This window comes from Corticium candelabrum, chromosome 11 (genome assembly GCF_963422355.1).
Source record: "Corticium candelabrum chromosome 11, ooCorCand1.1, whole genome shotgun sequence".
Lineage (NCBI taxonomy): Eukaryota > Metazoa > Porifera > Homoscleromorpha > Homosclerophorida > Plakinidae > Corticium > Corticium candelabrum.
In genome coordinates this window covers 4,900,327-4,919,554 of record NC_085095.1, presented here as the reverse complement: position 1 = coordinate 4,919,554, position 19,228 = coordinate 4,900,327, and the positions used below count along the sequence as shown (strand labels likewise).

Here is a 19,228-nt window from a genome sequence, read left to right as displayed (position 1 = left end):
ATAACCTACCCGGTATTTCGTAGACACTGAGAGTCTACCAGATCACAAATACTGTTTTTGTCGAGTGCTATACCACAGTCTATGTAAAGTATCTACTCGAGTTTGAAAATCCTTGAAAATAGTCATTAAGCAGCTGTCCTGATTTAATATTGTATAAAAACCAAAACATTTTGTTTTACCTGTACTCCTTACCCTACTTGAAACAAAGCTGTCTTTGTCTGCATTTTCAATCTGTATGATGTCATTATACTACATACTGACGTTACTGGTGTAATATTAATACTTTCACAGCCGTTTCTCATTACACTACGTTGTCACCTTTTTCTCTTTCTACGTCATGAACAATGACCTTTCCCATACAGGTTTAGCAATAGCTGTGCATCTAATGCTTGAAACTATTCACAATTGCAGAAAACCAATTACTTTTAGAATTAGAATTTCATTTTCAAGACACATGCAATCTTCTAATCAACAGTACAATTTGCTGTACAATTTGAATAAAGTAAATTGTCAAATTGTCAAATTCCGATGAATGAAATCTGGCGAAGCAGTCCCTGTCATGGAATGACACACAGAGAAACACCTTGCATAACCTGCATCCCAACAGAGAAACACAAACACACGCGCGCGCGCACACACACACACACACACACACACACACACACACACACACAGTCACACACACACACACACACACACACACACACAGTCACACACACACACACACACACACACACACACACACACACACACACACACACACACACACACACACACACACACACACACCATACCGCACTCTTTGCCCCCTCAGGCTGTAGCTAAAGTGATAAAGCTGGTGAACAACAAAATTAGAAAGATATTAGAAATCCAGCAAAGCCGGAAGTGATTTGCTCCATGTAAACGTACATATCGTATCTCCAACGTCTCACTACATGAGTAGAGCTACCTACATTGCACTTATCTACATGCACTCGAGTGAGAACTTTAAATCTCATGTTTACCAGAAAAATTAGTTTGCTCTATCTGGCAATTTAATTAACCAACCATCTCTCATGTGTTTTTAGCTGATTGCCATCCTTCAGAGTTCCACAGAATGACATGAGTGTTTGTATCAATAATAAATTGTGAATCGCCACGTAGATGGCCTAACACCAAGTGTTGACGGTCAAAAATAAAGTGAGGACATCCACACTTGACACTACCCGCTGATTGAATCAAGTAGATGATAGCAGGATATTGCAATTGAAGGCCATAATAACTGTTGATCACTCGAGCTGTGAAAATCAGTGAATTGTCTTGTAGCTCATTGATAGAAAGTATGAGCAATCTCAAACCTCAAATAAGAAAATATAAACTAAACACACACACACACACACACACACACACACACACACACACACACACACACACACACACACACACACACACACACACATGCAGACAGACAGACAGACAGACAGATTAAGACTCATTAGAGAAGATGCTTGTCAGTACAACTTCAGTATTGCAATGCCTCATTGTTGGCTAGGAAGATGATTAGAGTAACATACGGACAGAAAGCTGGCCAGAGTCTAGTTGTTGTTCAATTTTCAATACAGTAAACTAAGTTTTGGTTAGTAGACTCCATAGGGGAGCTTTTCAATTCTACTTGTTATGTATTTGTGTAATCGATAGTTGTAGTTGTGACACTCGCTGTTCGTTAGTTGCTACTTTAGTTTCACCTGTATTAGCTGTGATGTATAAAAATATATGAAGATCTGATAGACAGACAGACAGACAGACAGACAGACAGACAGACAGACAGACAGACAGGTAGACAGATAGACGTGCACACATGTGAACACACACACACACAAAAAAACACATACACACAAACAGAAAAACAAACAAACAGATAGACAGACACACACATACAAACAGACAGACAGACAAACACGCACACATAACACACACACACACACACACACACACACACACACACACACACACACACACACACACACACACACGCACGCACACACAGACACAAAAACAAACAAACAAACACACACATACTACATACAGCTTACAGTAATCGTAGTCAGAAATTGAATATTCAAATGGTCGTTTTTTGCATCTGTTGCATTCTTCCTCTCTTTGTTCCTGCAATCAATCATGAGTGACAAAAGTTGGATCCGGGTACTTTATTTCAATATTCATGTCCCCAATCGTACAATCTCCATCTACAGCAGCAGGTAACGGATGAACACCCACAGGACGACTGCGACGAGTGCTACACAATTCAGGACTCACTCTCCTAGATTAAACCAACGCGCATGCGCACACGCACAATAATTAATTAATACACCGATCCAATAAAACATTATGTTGTTACTCGTATGGATCCACAATTTGGTAGACAGTTCCATCTGGTTGCTTGGGAAGTGCACGTGGCACAGCGAGAAGATACAGCTCACCTAACCATAACAACCATACACTCACGGGCACATACACATCCTAAAACTATTTTAGTTTATTTATTAATTTTTAAGTGCTGTGTATTTGTGTAGCTGATTGCCTTTGTGTATTTGCGTATTGTGTATTGTGTACGTATTGTATCTGTGTAGTTGATTTATAGACTAACAGCTAATAATCTAATCTGCCCGTGCGGAACGAGATGGTGAGCTAGTATTATTATCTATATGTGTGTCCTATGCCCCTCCATGATGAACAAGCGGGGTCTTTACCCCATCTGGGCAGCCGCCAACCCAGCAGGTGAGCCTATGCAGCAGAGTACATATGTTCTGTATAGTCCACGTGGCAATCCATCACTAGTTAATTCAATACAGATTGCAGGCATTACAGAGACCACAAACTTGGTACAGCACGCCTAGCGAATATCAATGACCACCAGTAAGTACCAGGAAAGCGCTGAACCTCATCGTCAACGAACCGTTCGCCCGACCTCAGAAACTCCGAACGACTGAAACAGTCATAGCCTCATTGACAAAGCCAGAGAAACATGAGATAGAAAGACAGACAAGTTTACTGTCGTCACTGGGGTTTGAACTCCCAAACCATGGAGTGCATGGGCCGGGTAGGCATTGTCGCTATCCACTAAGCCATGGCATTACATCATGATATTGTATTATATCATATTTATATCATTTTATTACTATATAACATGTCTGTGTTATTATTTGCTGCTGTTTCTGCTATTATATCATTTCCTGCTCAATCAGATCAGTTTGAGAATCTCAAATATTGTCAGTTTATGTATTAATAATTTATTTATTTATTTATTTATTTATTTATTCTATTATTAATGTTCTTGGTGTTACAGTTGTTGTGTTTGTATTACCATCTTCGTCTTCTCCAAATGAAAGTATTGCTTTTGGTATTTTTGATGTTAATCCACCGTGACAAACTGTTTGATCTGCAATACACAACTCGTCTGTCTTCCATTTGCCATTTGGGCCCGTCTCCATCATTGTGAATAATCTCCTGCGACACATACGTAGCATGTACGTACACACACACACACACACACACACACACACACACACACACACACACACACACACACACACACACACACACACACACACACACACACACACACACACACACACACACAAGAAAGAAACAGCAAACACACCATCTCGATCTGCACCTGACATACCCTGTGGAATAATCTCCAAAAATATATTTTCCTCTCAACAATGGAAACGAACAGCCTCGATATACATAACCTCCAATAACAGAGCTGCCAATATCGTGTGAATAAGCAAATATAGGCAGTTTCTCATCGTCTACAAAACACAATAAAACAATTATCTAGATAACTTATTACAACAATTTATCTGTCAAATTATGGTCATATAACGCTAGATTAGTTTAACAACATTTGAATTTAGATACAGTGGATATATATAGTTGAGACATGCATACTTAATTAAGTTGTTGGGGATGATTGGGTGGAAATGTTCATGTATGTAATAAATATAAATATATATATACATATACTATATACATTCTTTCCAGTCTAGAATGTTTATAATAAAATTAAATAAATTATTTGATCTAGACAACTAGCTAGGTCATAGTGATCTACTCAGCTAGCAACATAAAATAATGATTGCAAAGTCAAATACGCGAGAACAGTATATGAAGGAAGGTAGTTGGTAACAGTTGATGATGAGGACAGAAAACAGCAAATACAGAAAGCACATGACAACCAACAAATCCTCCAATTGACAGAAAAGACTCCAAAGACCGGCATAGCATGAAGCACATTGGGGTAATTGCACGAATCCAAGAAGGCTTAACTGACATACTGAAGCATAGACAAGCAGAAGTAAGAAACAAATGAAGATAGAAGAAAGCAAATACAGGAGGCACAATAACAAAAACCATATCCTCCAATTGACAGAAAATACTACAAAGACCGACATAGCACAAAGCACGTAAGGTTAATTGCACGAATCGATGAAGGCTTCACTGACGAACTAAGGCAAAGACAAGCAGAGGGATATATATTATCTGATATATACATATACATATTTATATGTATATATATATATATATATATATATATATATATATATTTCTACAAATAGATTTGGTGAAGCCTGACCAATTTTAGAGCATTGTGACCATTTGTAGCAAGTATTCCCTTCTTTTCCTCTCCAACCGTAGTTTCCACCTTTCTCTATAATGTCAACTTCTTCAAACCGATTTTGACCAACATCACCACAAAACAGTTGTCCACGACCCAAACCTGAACAACACATGTATGACTGGCAATGTGTAAAACGTTCATTGTAGATAATGTATAACCTAAAACGTTCATCTGTCTGTCTGCTTGTCTGTCTGTCTGTCTGCTTGTCTGTCTGTCTGTCTTTCTTTCTCATATATTTTCATAAATGAATGCTATTATGTACAACCAAAACTATTTAAAATGTTCCAGAAACCCAATAGGGTCAATACACCTCACAAACTAGTGTATGCAAACTGAGAATGACAGTTCTTTGCATCTCTAAAACTCATAGATAAAAGACATGCGTGATAGCTTCCTTGCAATAGTCCTAGCATTGCATGTCTGTCTCTTTGCCTGTCTGTCTCTTTGCCTGTCTGTCTGCAGTGGCATAGGAAGAAAGGGGGGGAGGGGCTGTACCGTGGATGTACCGTGGATGTTATCATCAGTAAGCAAAACTACCTTGCTTGCCAGACGTAAACAGATTTGCAAAAATCACTGGCACAGAAAATTTCAATTCCTACACTGAGCGAGGGGGCTTCAGCTTCCCATGCTTCCTACACCAGTTGTCTGTCTGTCTAGGAGGGCATGTATCAAGCTGTGTTTCTCTTACATTTTGGGAGGTGGGGCATAAAACAGAAATTTTTGCAGCATTTGTCTCAACAATCAGTAAAACGAGAAGCCAATTTTAAATCATCCATGTTCATGACGTATTGGAGAAAACAATTGTCTACAATTCTACAATGATGCATACACCAAAGATGTCCTCAGAAAACTTCCAAAACTGTCACCTGATAATGGTGATTATTTGACTTTGACATTCAAGGCCAAGTCCATTACCGTGGTAGTTAATCTATGACTTTGTTGTTTAAAAAATTGCAAGACTGGTTAGCTCTTACAAATTCCTAGCATATGTACAAGTAGAATCTATATGAAAATTGTGATTTAAAAAATATATGAAGACAGAAAGACAGATTGTTTTATTGACTTTAAATTTACAAATCCACCTCAGTCCATTGCTCTGTTCATCAACTCACACCTAATAGATTAGAAACTGAATAGCCATATCTCTAAATTTGTCTATATCTACTTGACCATGTGAGAGGGGAGATATTTTTCATAAGATCACTTGGCTGTTACATGTCTGTAATAGAACAGAAAGGCGGCGTCTCCAGTCAGTGAGAAATTCTACTGTTGTTTTTGTATCTCCAATAGCTTTTGCCTTTTACCAGTTCTTGCAGAAACAATTCTGCTGACTCACCCCAATTCTACAGACTGACAGACTGACACAGACAGACAGACAGACAGACAGACAGACAGACAGACAGACAGATTGATATATTTGAACTCTTACTCTACCAATAACAATCGCTAACTTTACGTATGCATAACAATAACAGTCAATGAACAAAATGTTGAACGTCTTTATCATACAGAAAATCATCAAAATTGCACTTAGACAAATTCGACAACTTATAAAAATCACACAAGAGTTGCAAGACTGTACAACTACAGGCAGTTGCTTTCTCCATCTATCTCTAAAGTCTGTTTCACTGCTTTTTCCATTTGCATCTTTTGAAATTTTGGAGATCTTATCCAGATAGTCTTCAGCCATAGGACCCCAAAAGCCAGTGTTCAAAAACCAGTGGAATACATGTTGCATCAGTTCCTGCTATAGACTGCTGCTGACCATATTTTGTCATTTTGCGTTTTTCTCTCAACTCAGCTGCATAACCTGATATTTTGACAGCTGATTGTACGGTGTCACAACAATGTGGATGAGCAAGTGAAATGTCCAGGTCTTTTGTCAAGTGTCCAATGGGATCATATGTTGTTATATCCGGCCTGTTCTCAGAGTCAGTATACCTATTTCTTGGCTCATCTTGATGAGGAATATTTAACTTGTCTAAACATTTAGTCAGCCAGACAGCCAGCCAGCCAGTCAGACAGCCAGACAGACAGAAAGACAGACAAACTGACAGACAGACAGATTGTTTTATTTGAACGCTTACTCTACCGATAACAAGCGCTAACTCTATGCAAAACAATAACAGTCTATCGACAAAATGTTGAATGTCTATCATATGTAAGTCATCAAAGTTGCACCTAGACAACTTTGACAACTTCTTAAAAATCACTCAAGAGTTGCAAGACTGTACAACTACAGACAGTTGCTCCTCCATCTATCTCAAAAGTCTGCTTCATTGTTCCTTCCATGTTCATCTTTCAACTTCTTGGAGATCTTATTTAAATATTCTTCAGCATAGGGCCCCAAAAGCCAAAGTGCTCGAAAACCAATGGGATATATGGTGTGGTGGACTCTAATATGGATTGTTGTTGACCACATTTTGCCATCTTTGTGCTCACATCTCTGATGCGTAGCCTGATCTTTTGGCAGCTGATTTTAGGGCATCGCAAGAAGGTGGGTGAGCAATTGAAATATCCAAGTCTGTTGTAGAATATTCACTGGGATCATATGTTGCTATATCCAGTCGGTTCTCTGAGTATATCTGTTGCTAGGCTCAAATTGATGAGGAATGTTCAATTCATCTAAACATTTGCCCAAGTCAAGATGATTGTATTACGTTGCCAGACTGGGCCCACGCCAAACTTGCAGGTTAATAGACGGTAACCATGTTCATCAAGACTTGCGCCACAGTCACATTTGGTAACAATTTGAGAAAAAGGTAAAGGAATGCCAAGTCTCAAGAATGTTGCCACCCAAAATTCTGAAGATTTACTAACAGATTTTGGTGCTGGTAGGGATAGCTTGAAGCCATGAACCAGCTCCACGACCCTGGCATGACCTTATCCTTGCAGACAGACAGACAGACTAAACTTAAGTACTTACTATTTTGCTAAAATGTAATATAGTCTTGTGTTAAAAAATATATGATGACAGACAGACAGACAGACAGACAGACAGACAGACAGACAGACAGACAGACAGTCTGACAGGCAGACAAACAGACAGACAAATTGTGCTACTCTCTCCTAAACTGTAAATGTAACAATCGCAACCCCAATGTCTAAAGTGCATGTTCACAAACCAAAGGCACATATCTGACTGCTTTTTCACCAGGGAGACGTTCATTGCTGTAGTTCTCTGCTTTCGTTTGTTCTCTTCGTAATGCTGCCGTACCTTCTGTTGACGCTAAAAAGAATATAACTTCGCTAGCTGCTCCATGGGTGAGCCAAGGACACATCCAGATGTGTGTTTGACCCTGAACTGAAATAGAAAAACTGTGATGTCTGGGCGATTGTCAGATGTTATGTAGTGATGTCTAGGCTCTTGTCTGTGATGCATCTGAAGACTTCTCAGACAGTCAGATCATACATTCGAAATACACTCATGGATTCAAACTGGGCCCACCCCATTTGCATGTCAAGAGATGGTAAAAAGCTGCAATCACACTGGTTGACACAGCCATTAAATTGCATAGATAAACCCAATCTCAAGCAAGTGGCCAAACGACAATTACGAGAAACAAGTGTCAGCTTACTTGAACTGGATATAACATTCAGCCATAACTTTCTGTCTGTCTGTCTGTCTGCCTGTCCATACATGTGTTGAATAAATCAACACTATTACAGCTAGGCTATTGGCAATCGTCCCCAAAGGGCGGCACACTACAAAGTAAAACTCAACTAACTGTCACAATGAACGTCTTTTGAGTTTGCCAGTCTTGTCAGTTCCCTGCCTATAACGCTGCATGGATTGCATCTTTCTGTCTGTTTGTGTCTGTTTGTCTGTCAGTCCGTCTGTCTGTCTTAGTTCTCTATTGAATACATCATCAAAACTAGTACTAACATTAAAACATAGCTAAACATAAACTACGAGTCTATAGGACCCAGTTACTAGCCCCTCAATACAACAACTAACTGAATAAAGTTCCAAACTATTGGTACTGAATTGATGTCCAAGCTGCTTGATTTTGTCTCTAATTACTCGTGAATTAGATTTCTAGAGTAACTAAAATCATCTGCCTCCACATGATCTTGAACTCTGTCACATTCTTCTTTTCACTTGTATCTCTGGATTAAAGTGCCCATTTGTTCATCTTTACCCGGGCCCACCGACCAAAGTGTTCAAGAACTAGTGGAACTAACTTGGGGTAAAGAACCACATGGTAAAACTTCTTTCTTAAATGTCTCCGTTTTTTCCTCTCTCGTTTTGATGCAGCAGCACCATCTTCTTTGGCTGCCCTAGAGATGATATCTGGACACCAAGAATGCGCCCACAGATACACAGTATATCCGAATCAATTTCCAAACCTGTCTCAGCAGTAAAACCACTATGTCTGGTCTGTCAATTGTCTGAATTCAGATATAGTGGTTTTGTGGTTCTCTTGTGTGGTACAGATGGAGTTGCTTCAAACAGTCAGACCAGACGAATACAATTGAATCATGTGTAAATACGGGCCTCCATCTGTTTTGCATATTTTCAGATAATAACCGTCTTCATCCAGATCTTCATACTGACTAGTATGAAAGGGCATGTTGCAACCAAGCCTTATCAGGTTCCCAAACAAAAATCACAATGTGGAAGTGCAAGCTTTGAAAAGGAAGGAATCACATTAACCCAAGCCCCAGCATGTTTCCCTTGCAAGGATCGTAGCCTGCTTGTATCTCTAATATTAAGACGAGTTATCAATAATCAAGCTGGCGTGAAAGGTCAGCAGCTGGTTGACTGTCTGTCTGTCTATTGTACCTGCCTGCTTGCCTTCCTGCCTGTATGTATGTACATATGTATGTATGTTGTATACGTCTACCTGACATAGTCCAATTCATTCAATTCATTCCTCTAACTGTCTGTGAGTTTCAACACCCTAAATTTCAATATATCAGACAATCTACACTGTATGCGCAAGTATATGTTTGTTCACGACCAAGTGACTGCCTGTCAACAGCTACATCTCTTGCCAGCCCGATATTGTTGCATTGTCATCTTAGTTGTTTCTATTGTGCGTGTCTTCTTGCCTGTTATTGCATCTCCTCGATCAAACGAGCATCTCCATGGATTTCTCAGTCCATAACTAAATATTTCCGTTCTTACATTGTTTAAACCAACGAATGGATTGCAGCTTGGCACCGAATAGGCATGTGAACTGTTGTAGTGATCAACATCAATACGAAGCACAGAACCGAGCAGAGAGCTTCTACAATGTATCAATTATACACACAGTTCTATACTTTAATTGACAACAGCATAGAAAGATATCGAGAGAAGGGAGCTGCGCAAGTACACACACACACACACACACACACACACACACACACACACACACACACACACACACACACACACACACACACACACACACACACACACACACACACAGACACAGACACACACACACACACACACACACACACACACACACACACACACACACACACACACACACACTTCACTTCACGCTGCGTTCATTCCAATGAGAAACGTTGCAGGCCAAGGTCACCATAGGCTATATCGGAAGAGTGGATGTTCTCTGACAGCAGAAACGCTCGTGGTTGTGGAGGCCTTGTTGGCGGAATGTTTGGTGACAGTACTGACATCAACTAGTCAGGGACTGACCATGTTTCTGTCTCTGGTGGTTTACAAGGCCGCAAAGCTGCAGTGTAAAGCAAACTCTGATGTCGTTTGACACACACACACACACACACACACACACACACACACACACACACACACACACACACACACACACACACACACACATGCACGCACGCATGCACGCACACATGCACGCATGCACGCATGCATGCATGCATGCACACACACACACATTTCCAAAACTACAAAGTAGGCCTCACTTCCCAACCTCATGCACACGATCCTCCACCGAGGAAGGTGTTTCAGACCCTTTATCCCCCATTCCCATGTCAGTGTAATATATCCTACAGGCTACACCTGTTTTGTCCGTTTCCTATGTCACCATGAGGATCACCAGCTGATCCTCCATCTCCTAAAAAAATGTAAAGAAATCCATCGTCTCCAAACAGCAGTTGTCCTCCATTGTGATTCCAGCTTGGTTGATCAATTGACATCACAATTCGCTCACTATTCTTGTCTGCAACGTTCTGATCAACAGATGAGACCTGGAACTCAGAAACCCTACTGACAAGAACAGCATCTATCATTCTATAAATCCACGTCATGTAGTAGACAAAGAAACGGCCATTTGTTTTATATTTTGGATGAAAAACGATGCCTAACAATCCGCGTTCATCACCTCGAACCAACACATCAACTACGCTGGAGGAAATATTAAGGAATGGCTTATCCAGCAGCCTCTTATTCAGCAAAATGCGAATCACACCAATCTGTTCGATTATAAAAAGCCTTTTGGTTCCATCTGCGGGCGACACAGCAGCCAGTGGATTTCTCAACTCACTAACAATAGGCTTCAAGCATACACACACATCAGTCATCGGGAATATCGTTTCCGGATTGCGTCTCTCATACTTGGCTGCATCTTCTTCAAATGGATAGCAATAGGATGCATCATTTGATCTCTGCATATTGTCACAGTAGTCACTCACATTTGAAGGAAAATCATCACCCAACAGTTGCAGTAAGAAATCAGTTGTAGTAGAGCAATAATTGAAGAATTTATTACAATATGAAGAACACATTCCTGGTAACCGATGTAGAAGAGAGACGTTGCGTATTGTGTGTAAATCACCACGGTCATAAAGATGTTGTGACCAGGGAGAGCATTGAGAGCAGACAAGATGTCGCAGATGGCCATAACAAGCCTCGATAGGATGGTCTCTAAGAATGGTAATATTCTTCACTCTTAACGTATCTTCTATGTACCATTCCAGTGCTGCATCATCACTTGCAGTGCAGCATGCAAGTGATGAATGACGGTAGCAAAATGACAAAGGACTTTGAGGAGAAAATGGGGGAAGAAAGTCGAGACACTGAGGATGGGATAAGACAACAACAATCAAAGAGGAGATAACAAATAATGACCATCTTTTCATCTCGCATGCAAACAAGACCCCGTTAACGTAACTGTTAGATTACAAAGACATGAGTGTTAATGATGTAATGCTATACATATGTAGCACGACAGTCACATGAACGACACTTTAATTAATAGCACGTTAACGACCGTTAACACGAAGTGCAACCAGCGTAAGCGAACACGTTACCATGCGTTAATACAATGCGTTCAGCATAAACGTGTAGGAGGAGACACCTGCATTTCAGAGTGTCAGATAGTTTGTTATGGATTGTTGTGACTTCTCTCGTCCGTGGAACTACAGCGACCTCATGCTGCTATGTCACAGCAGAAAGACGTTTCACGTGCACAAATGTGTTGTGTGCATGTGGAGTGAAACATTGGCAAGGAAGATTGCAAAACGGACTGATGAGGATGCCCCAATGGTCGAATATACAGAAGTGGAACTGTATGAATAAGATGCTAACAACGTGCTGCAGTTTTTGCCTGCAATTTATCCGCGTAACCTTTCCGTCAATGGTACACTTTACTATACTTTTAGTACTTCACATGCACACAGTACAAAGACAAACTAATTACACAGAGAGAATGACAATGTGTGTGGAGAGATGGGTGGATGGGTGGTGGGTGGGTGACTGCATGTGTATGAAAGAGAGAAAGCATAAACAGGCAGGCACACTGGCTAGCAGACAAACAAAGAACATATAAACAGGCAAACAACACACACACACACACACACACACACACACACACACACACACACACACACACACACACACATACAAACAGACATACAAACACACAAACACAAAAGCACACAAGCAGACAGCCACACAACAGACAGACAGACAAACAGATAGTTTATTCTCATATAGACTCTACTTGTACATATGCTAGGAATTTGTGAAAGAAAACTATTCATTGCAATAACAGTCATAGATATACTACTGGACTTGGCCTTGAATGTCAAAGTCAAATAATCTATCTAATTAATCACCATGATTAGGTGGCACTCTTGAAAGGTTAATTAAGAGGACAAATTTGGCATTACTACATCTTTGCCGAATTGAAGAAATCTTTTCTCTAATACATCACACGGAGGTATTAAAATTGGCTTCTAGATTTACTGAGTCAGTGACTGTTGTGACAAATGCTGCAAAAAATTATCTGCCTTTGTGCTCCACCTCCCATAATGTTCTATCACAAGAGAAACATCTTGATACCCTTATGGAACAAGCTCTTCTGAATAATCGCAGCAGCATGACCATTTTCCCTACTGGCCCTCTTAATAATGTCCCGTCTCCATGGATGAGCAAGTGAAACATCAAGGTCCAAATTCTGTCCAGTATTGGGATCAAACATTGTAATGTCTGAACGATCTTCAGTATTGATGTATTGATGTCGTGGTTCTGCTTGATGGAGAAGGTGAAGTTCAGACAGGCACTCACTTCATCCATTCATATCTGAATTCATTCATTCATATCATATCATGACTGAATTATGAAACCACACATATCCAACCCATATTTACTGATTAAAAGCTGGTATCCGTGTTCATCTAAGTCGTGACCACAATCACACTCTTAATCACACTCCCAACCTCCGGTAAGATGCTAAAGAAAATTCGTTTGTTTTTAAAGTGTACTTAGCAGAAATAGGGATGACATCCAGCCATGCACCAGACCCTCGTCCTTGCAGAGATCTCAACCGTTCTGCATCTCTATCAGACTGTGCTTGAATAATATCGCTAGCACTATCACTGGCAATCTTGGTGAACAATTGATGCTGTAATTTCTTTGGATATGAGATAAGTCATCAAGAGACTGTTGTTCTCCATCTTTGCAGTTTGACTTGGGCATTGGTGACAAAGTTTAATGGAAGAGGCCACAGTGAAGCCGATTGACCCTGGCAGTGACTCAATGCTTCAAAGATAGTTAATTAACTAAATCAGAAAATGATGAAAACCTCTCGGGTAAAATCGTCCTAACATGAAACGATCTGGAGAAAATCATCATAAGCTGATCAAAAATCAAACTCTCCACAACAAACTTGTTGGTGTTCTCAACTATTTACATTGAATATAATACAGGACACTAATGCAAAATACAGGCATCAATGTAACATACGAGCTACTGTACAGTGACGTAATCGTGTACACAAATTATTCTATGGCCACTCCCATTGAGTGGGAGGAGCCTTTCCTACTAGTGGGTCCCATGGCGCCCACTCTTTCATTCTTGATACTAAACTCAGCTCCACTTCCGCCTGAAATAGCAAGAGATATTAATTCATGTCACGTGACTGCCACGAGTATGACAAGTGACCTGCTCGATGATTTGTTCTATCTGTCCAGCATTTATCTTTGCTTCTATTTGCTCTACTGACTCTTCCTACATCATGGCAGAAAATTTACACACTCGCATATGATTCAAGGCCACCATTTTGTTGCATATTAGTTTCTCATCCCCGCCCGCATGCTATTTTGAAACTGGCCCTTACTGTGCATTGCGCGTGTGCAGATTTCAGTTTTACTTCTACATTATCACGCATGTCAAACGTGAACTAAATTAAAATTGTATCTACATCAGCAAACCTCCTTTGAAAATGCCCCTAACATCATTAGTGTCTCCTGTCACATGTAGCATACTGTAGTGCTTGTATTATTAACTAAAGTAGCTCTGATTACTACATCCTGTTCTTTCAGTGTACAGCGCTATACAAACAACGAAGTATTATGCTCCACAAGCCTCGAAGTTCCAATCCGTCTCCCAAACAAAATGAGAGATGGTCTGAATCAACATATAATCAAACCGAGTTCGGAAGTAGGCGTAGTTACCTAGATGAAATGAAAGGGCTGTAACAGTCAAAAAACACCTCTTTAGATAATAAATAGCGCTATGCCACCTGATGTGACAATAGGAGATTAATTACTACATTTTAGACGTGTGTGCAAATAAGGTGAGTGAGTGGTAAACAACTGTGATAGCTGCGAATCGTCTTGATGAAGTTTATGGTGTGTAGATCGAAGTACCGTCATTGAAAGTTAGAATAAGGGGAGGGTATTTGGAGAAAGTGAACAGTTGGCTGAGATTCTAGCTGCTATAACTAGGTCACTGAAATCTGTTTAGGACACAATCACTCATCTGTCATCAGCGACTCTAACTGGCAAACAATGAAAACGATCGAATTCTGTGGATGACCACTGGCTCCATCAACACATCTAAAGATTTCATCACTGACGGTAGCCCTTGGTAGATTTACTAGGGACTTTCCAAATCCAGTGGGAAACATAACAAAGACGTCTCGGCTATTCAAAAGGTAATTCTGCAGCAGTCCGCTGTTCAGGATGCATAGAATCAATTTCGAGAGCCTTGGACACTGTTTCAAAGGCACGGCCCAGTGCAGTTTCACATCACGGAAGATGCACATGCATGCAATCAATTGAGCTGTCTTTACATGCAATTTTCGTACATCAACGTCAGGTTGGTCATGAAGCAACAGATTGATTACTAGACTTCACGGGCCTCGCAAAACGATCAATGCCTAAGATGAAAAAGTATACCGTATCAATTGCTTAAAATGTTTTAGTCACGGTCTGGGATGACAAGCAAAGTACAAGGGTACACAAATCACCGGGGTCCCAAATCACCAGAAGCTTTGCATCATGGCCAGTGATATGTGTACTTGACATGAGGTCTGAAGCATCGAGTCAACGGTCTGGAATCGCGAGCAAAGCGCGAGGGTGCACAAGTCACCGGGTGCACAAATCCCCGTAACACCGCCTCTCATTTCTTTCTCAGACGGTCTGGAGCTTCGAGGCTACATGCTCCACCATAATAGAGCTCTGTGCTCCACGTGCTCGCTAATTTCCCCATTTGTGCTGATGATTAATGGTAACGTCCGCCCGCTCGCATGCATTTGAGCAATGAGGAACTAATATGTAACATATGGTGGCCCTAATTAAATAGAGTCTCACTTGTTCAGCAATCTTCAGTCTTTGCTTTGTCGTTTCTTCCGTGTGGCGACGATAAGCTGCGTCTGATGGAAGTCGAGTCAGTGCCTTCAGTGTTTTTTGATAAATACCGATAAGAACCTGCCACGTTGAACAAAGAACCTAATCAAGGCTACAACCAACTGATGCCCTCATGGAGGGCCTCACCTCTCGAGAATTGTGAATGACTGCCAATCCAACAATACCAGTTGACTACACAACGAATGTAAATCAGATAACTAAACAAAATGATAAAGAAAGTCGAAACCTTTCTGAGTGCCATTATGACAGTGACCACTCGCGCACGCGCGCTATCGTTATCGCACCATCAGCTAACTGCAAAATCGTAAAGCTACTAAAAGAACATACAGCAACAGCAATTACAAAAGAGTGATTTAGAGGGCCTGGATTTGTCAGACAAAAATTACTTGATGCTTATCTAAAAACATCTTGCTGTGATCTGTGAAGCAGTCAGAGTTGATGATCTCTAGCATTTCTACAAGCTGAATCTTATTGGTAACAAGAGATTATTGTGCCTTCCCAACAATAGATATGGGGAGGTATTGTATCAAAAAATAGATAATAGGGGCGGAGCTTCTAGAGCATGCGCAATCTCGAGTGTATTAAACTAACGTACCTTTCGTCGATCTCGGTGTGTAGTTACTGTACACACAAAGTCCGCGTTTCCGAGTTTGCTTCTGAACAGTAGATCATCTTGCCGTTGGCTAGGCTTTGCTAGTAGGTAGCTACTTACCATTTCATGCATCTAGATCTTGTGAGAGACTTTGCCTGTGTAGAGACGCGTAAGCCACTTAATTAACCTGAGGCGGAGCCTCTGGTTACAGTAGTGATGCTTGTTTTTTGAGTACGTACGTCCTCTCGAAAGACCGCTGTTCAAGCTGAAGTCTCCTGATTCACACGTGGAGTGGAAGCACAGACGTCTCATTGCCTAGCGATGGATTAGTTTTGGCGAGTGAAATCATGCCACCTGCAGCTGGGAACTCATTTGGGTAACAGACATGTAGAACGTTTCGCGTTGTTTCTGGGCAGTCTAGCTTGCTTCTGTATACATGTGATTGGCCAAGTCGAAGTTGTTACTGTGATAACTTGCACTGGATAGGTACTAGCTGACGCGGATCAGAGTACAATACACATTCTCTTTGATAGTCTGTCTATTACAATTAGCACCGACAGTCAACAAGTCCCAGCAACAGTTAGGTTTATCAGTAACACAACACACACGCACTAGCTATTCCATGGAATAGCTGTAATGTCTAATCAGAATGCAGAGGCTGTTCTACCTCATCCGCAAGCGCAGTTGATCAAGACATTTGTATATAGTGATCTTACAAGTTAAGATGTTGATTGTCGAAAATGTCACTGAGGCTAAAGCTGATGAACAGCAAGCAAATGAAATAGTGAAACTTCAAAACAAGATTAGCGTTCTCGAGTAAGACCTTGCATCTGCAAAGTCTGAGTTGCAAGGAAAGGCGTTCTCGCTCAACACACTGCTAAATGATAAAATTGAAGTTTTACACAGGTCTTGTGTGAAGAAATGTGCTCGATACAGGGTGGAGTTGGATTAAACCAGCAGCTAAAACTATTACTCTGTATAGCGAACAAAGAATCAGGCCAAGATGAGCTCACTGCCGCGCCTTCTGTAGTATACCACGCAATGTGTAGTATATTAGTGACAGCAGAGCACCTTTGGCACCAGATGTGCCCAGAGTGTGAAAGCTATGGAGTTTGTAGTTTATACAGGGACATAGCGTGACCTCTAGAAATGGAGAGCTAGACTTCACAGATGGTACAGGACACGCCCATTTCTCATTGACTTTTAATTAACTGATAAGTTAAATTAATGGTAGATCCAAGAAATGGAACATACCTCTCACCGCAAATTCATAACCAGCTTATAAATTGTCTTGCACATATAATTAGAAACAAAATTGTACAAAATGCAAATGAAGCAGACTTTCTAAGAATAATGGCTGATGAGACATGCGATGTTAGCACAACAGAACAAACGGCCGTGGCCATCAGATACCTTAGGATCAGTAGTGATGGCAGTCGTGAGGTGGCTGAAGATTTCCTTGGGTTTGTCCAGTTAAAGGAAACCAATGCTGAAGGAATTACAGATGCTCTTTTGACTAAGCTTGGAAAATGGAACGTTGATGTGAGTAAATTGAGGGGAAAGGGTTTTGATGGAGCTTCCACAATGTCAGGACACATAAGTGGAATAACAACACGCATACAACAAGCATTACCACAAGCAAAATACTTCACCCACTGTCAAAACCACTGCCTCAATCTTGTAGTAGTCAACTCATGCAAAGATGTCCCTGAAGTAAGAAACTTTATGGATGCCTTTAGGCAGTTAAGCTTCTTTGTCAATAACAGCAACAATAGAAAAACTATCCTTAAATCAAAGATCAGTCTGAAAGAAGTGGATCAGCTCTTTGGAAACTTGAAAGAGCATGAAGAAGAGATTTTATTGTATTCTAACAGAAGGCTAGGCTTGGCAACCCTGTGTGATACCAGATGGTTGTCTCCAGTGGACTCATTGAGTACACTTCTGGTTAAGTACAATCAAGTGAATAATGCACTAGATGACATTGATATAAAATCAACGGGCAAGTCGCGGTCAGATACCTATGCATATATGAAGATGAGTGAATTTTCATTCATACTTACTGCTGTGATGACCCAGCGTAACCTTACATTCGTCAGACCACTCTCTGTTTCCCTCCAGTCTAGACAATGTGATCTTGTGGAAGCTCACGAAGAATGCCAAATTTTGATTACTACGATTAGGGATGAAAGAAATGAGTTGAATTTTCACAGATTGTTCACTAGGGCATCTAGCCTGCTGAAAGATACCTCTGGAGAAGATCAAGAGCCAGAAATCCCCCGGGCCACAGCAGGCAAAAGGCATGCTCGAAAGGCTAATGCACCAGCCACAACTCCAGAAGAGTACTACAGGGTCAACTATTACTATCCTTTTTGTTGATCATGTTACATTACACTTGCAGAGTCGATTTTCTGATGATATAAAAGGTGCAATGCTAGCGTACTACCTATTGCCAAAGAAGTTAGCCAAGCTGACTAGGATATAGAAGAGGCTATTAAGAAGGAGTTCCTGGAGGATTTGCCAATGCCTTCTAGCTTTGAATCTGAAGTACTTCGATGGAAAACCAAATTCTTGGCGCTAGACACAGACGATCTAGAGCTGCTTGACATTATTAATAGTACAGACAAAAACTTGTATCCAAATATCTATGCCATTCTTTCTTTGCCTTTGACTCTTCTGGTAGGTTCCTGCACATGTGAACGCTCATTTAGTGCATTGAGACGCCTCAAAACCTGGTGCAGAACATCAATGGGAGAGAACCGACTAAATGGCCTTGCGCTTTCCCACATCCATAAGGACCATCCAATCATCTCTCAGCTACACCCCCTTGATGTGCTCAAACAGTGAGATGCATCACTCCACAGACGAATTGCACTGGCGTTCGACCGCAATCG

The 19,228-nt window shown here is 40.8% G+C and overlaps 3 protein-coding genes across 4 annotated transcripts; 1 reads left to right on the top strand and 2 right to left on the bottom strand.

Annotated features, from left to right (window-relative positions):
* Positions 1-260: 260 nt before the first annotated feature.
* Positions 261-11,762, bottom strand: LOC134186661 (HHIP-like protein 1). The gene is made up of 8 exons (XM_062654672.1): positions 10,653-11,762; positions 9,719-9,897; positions 4,619-4,762; positions 3,665-3,794; positions 3,344-3,486; positions 2,378-2,459; positions 2,073-2,299; positions 261-1,337 (listed from the first exon to the last, which is right to left on the bottom strand). The coding sequence occupies exons 1-7, from the start codon at positions 11,729-11,731 to the stop codon at positions 2,152-2,154; spliced, it is 1,905 nt and encodes a 634-aa protein (XP_062510656.1). The 5' UTR covers positions 11,732-11,762; the 3' UTR covers positions 261-1,337; positions 2,073-2,151.
* A 1,999-nt stretch (positions 11,763-13,761) lies between these two features.
* On the bottom strand, positions 13,762-16,248 carry LOC134186878 (NADH dehydrogenase [ubiquinone] 1 alpha subcomplex subunit 5-like). Of its 2 annotated transcripts, XM_062654957.1 has the most exons (6): positions 16,132-16,248; positions 15,972-16,058; positions 15,872-15,916; positions 15,689-15,805; positions 14,037-14,102; positions 13,762-13,977 (listed from the first exon to the last, which is right to left on the bottom strand). In XM_062654957.1, the coding sequence occupies exons 2-6, from the start codon at positions 15,984-15,986 to the stop codon at positions 13,879-13,881; spliced, it is 342 nt and encodes a 113-aa protein (XP_062510941.1). In that variant the 5' UTR covers positions 15,987-16,058; positions 16,132-16,248; the 3' UTR covers positions 13,762-13,878. The 2 variants fall into 2 exon arrangements, with proteins under 2 accessions (XP_062510941.1, XP_062510940.1); XM_062654956.1 differs by lacking the exon at positions 16,132-16,248 and having other exon boundaries at positions 15,972-16,077.
* A 1,442-nt stretch (positions 16,249-17,690) lies between these two features.
* Positions 17,691-18,819, top strand: LOC134187161 (uncharacterized). Its single transcript, XM_062655278.1, has 2 exons — positions 17,691-18,686; positions 18,736-18,819. The coding sequence occupies exons 1-2, from the start codon at positions 17,691-17,693 to the stop codon at positions 18,817-18,819; spliced, it is 1,080 nt and encodes a 359-aa protein (XP_062511262.1).
* Positions 18,820-19,228: the final 409 nt, after the last annotated feature.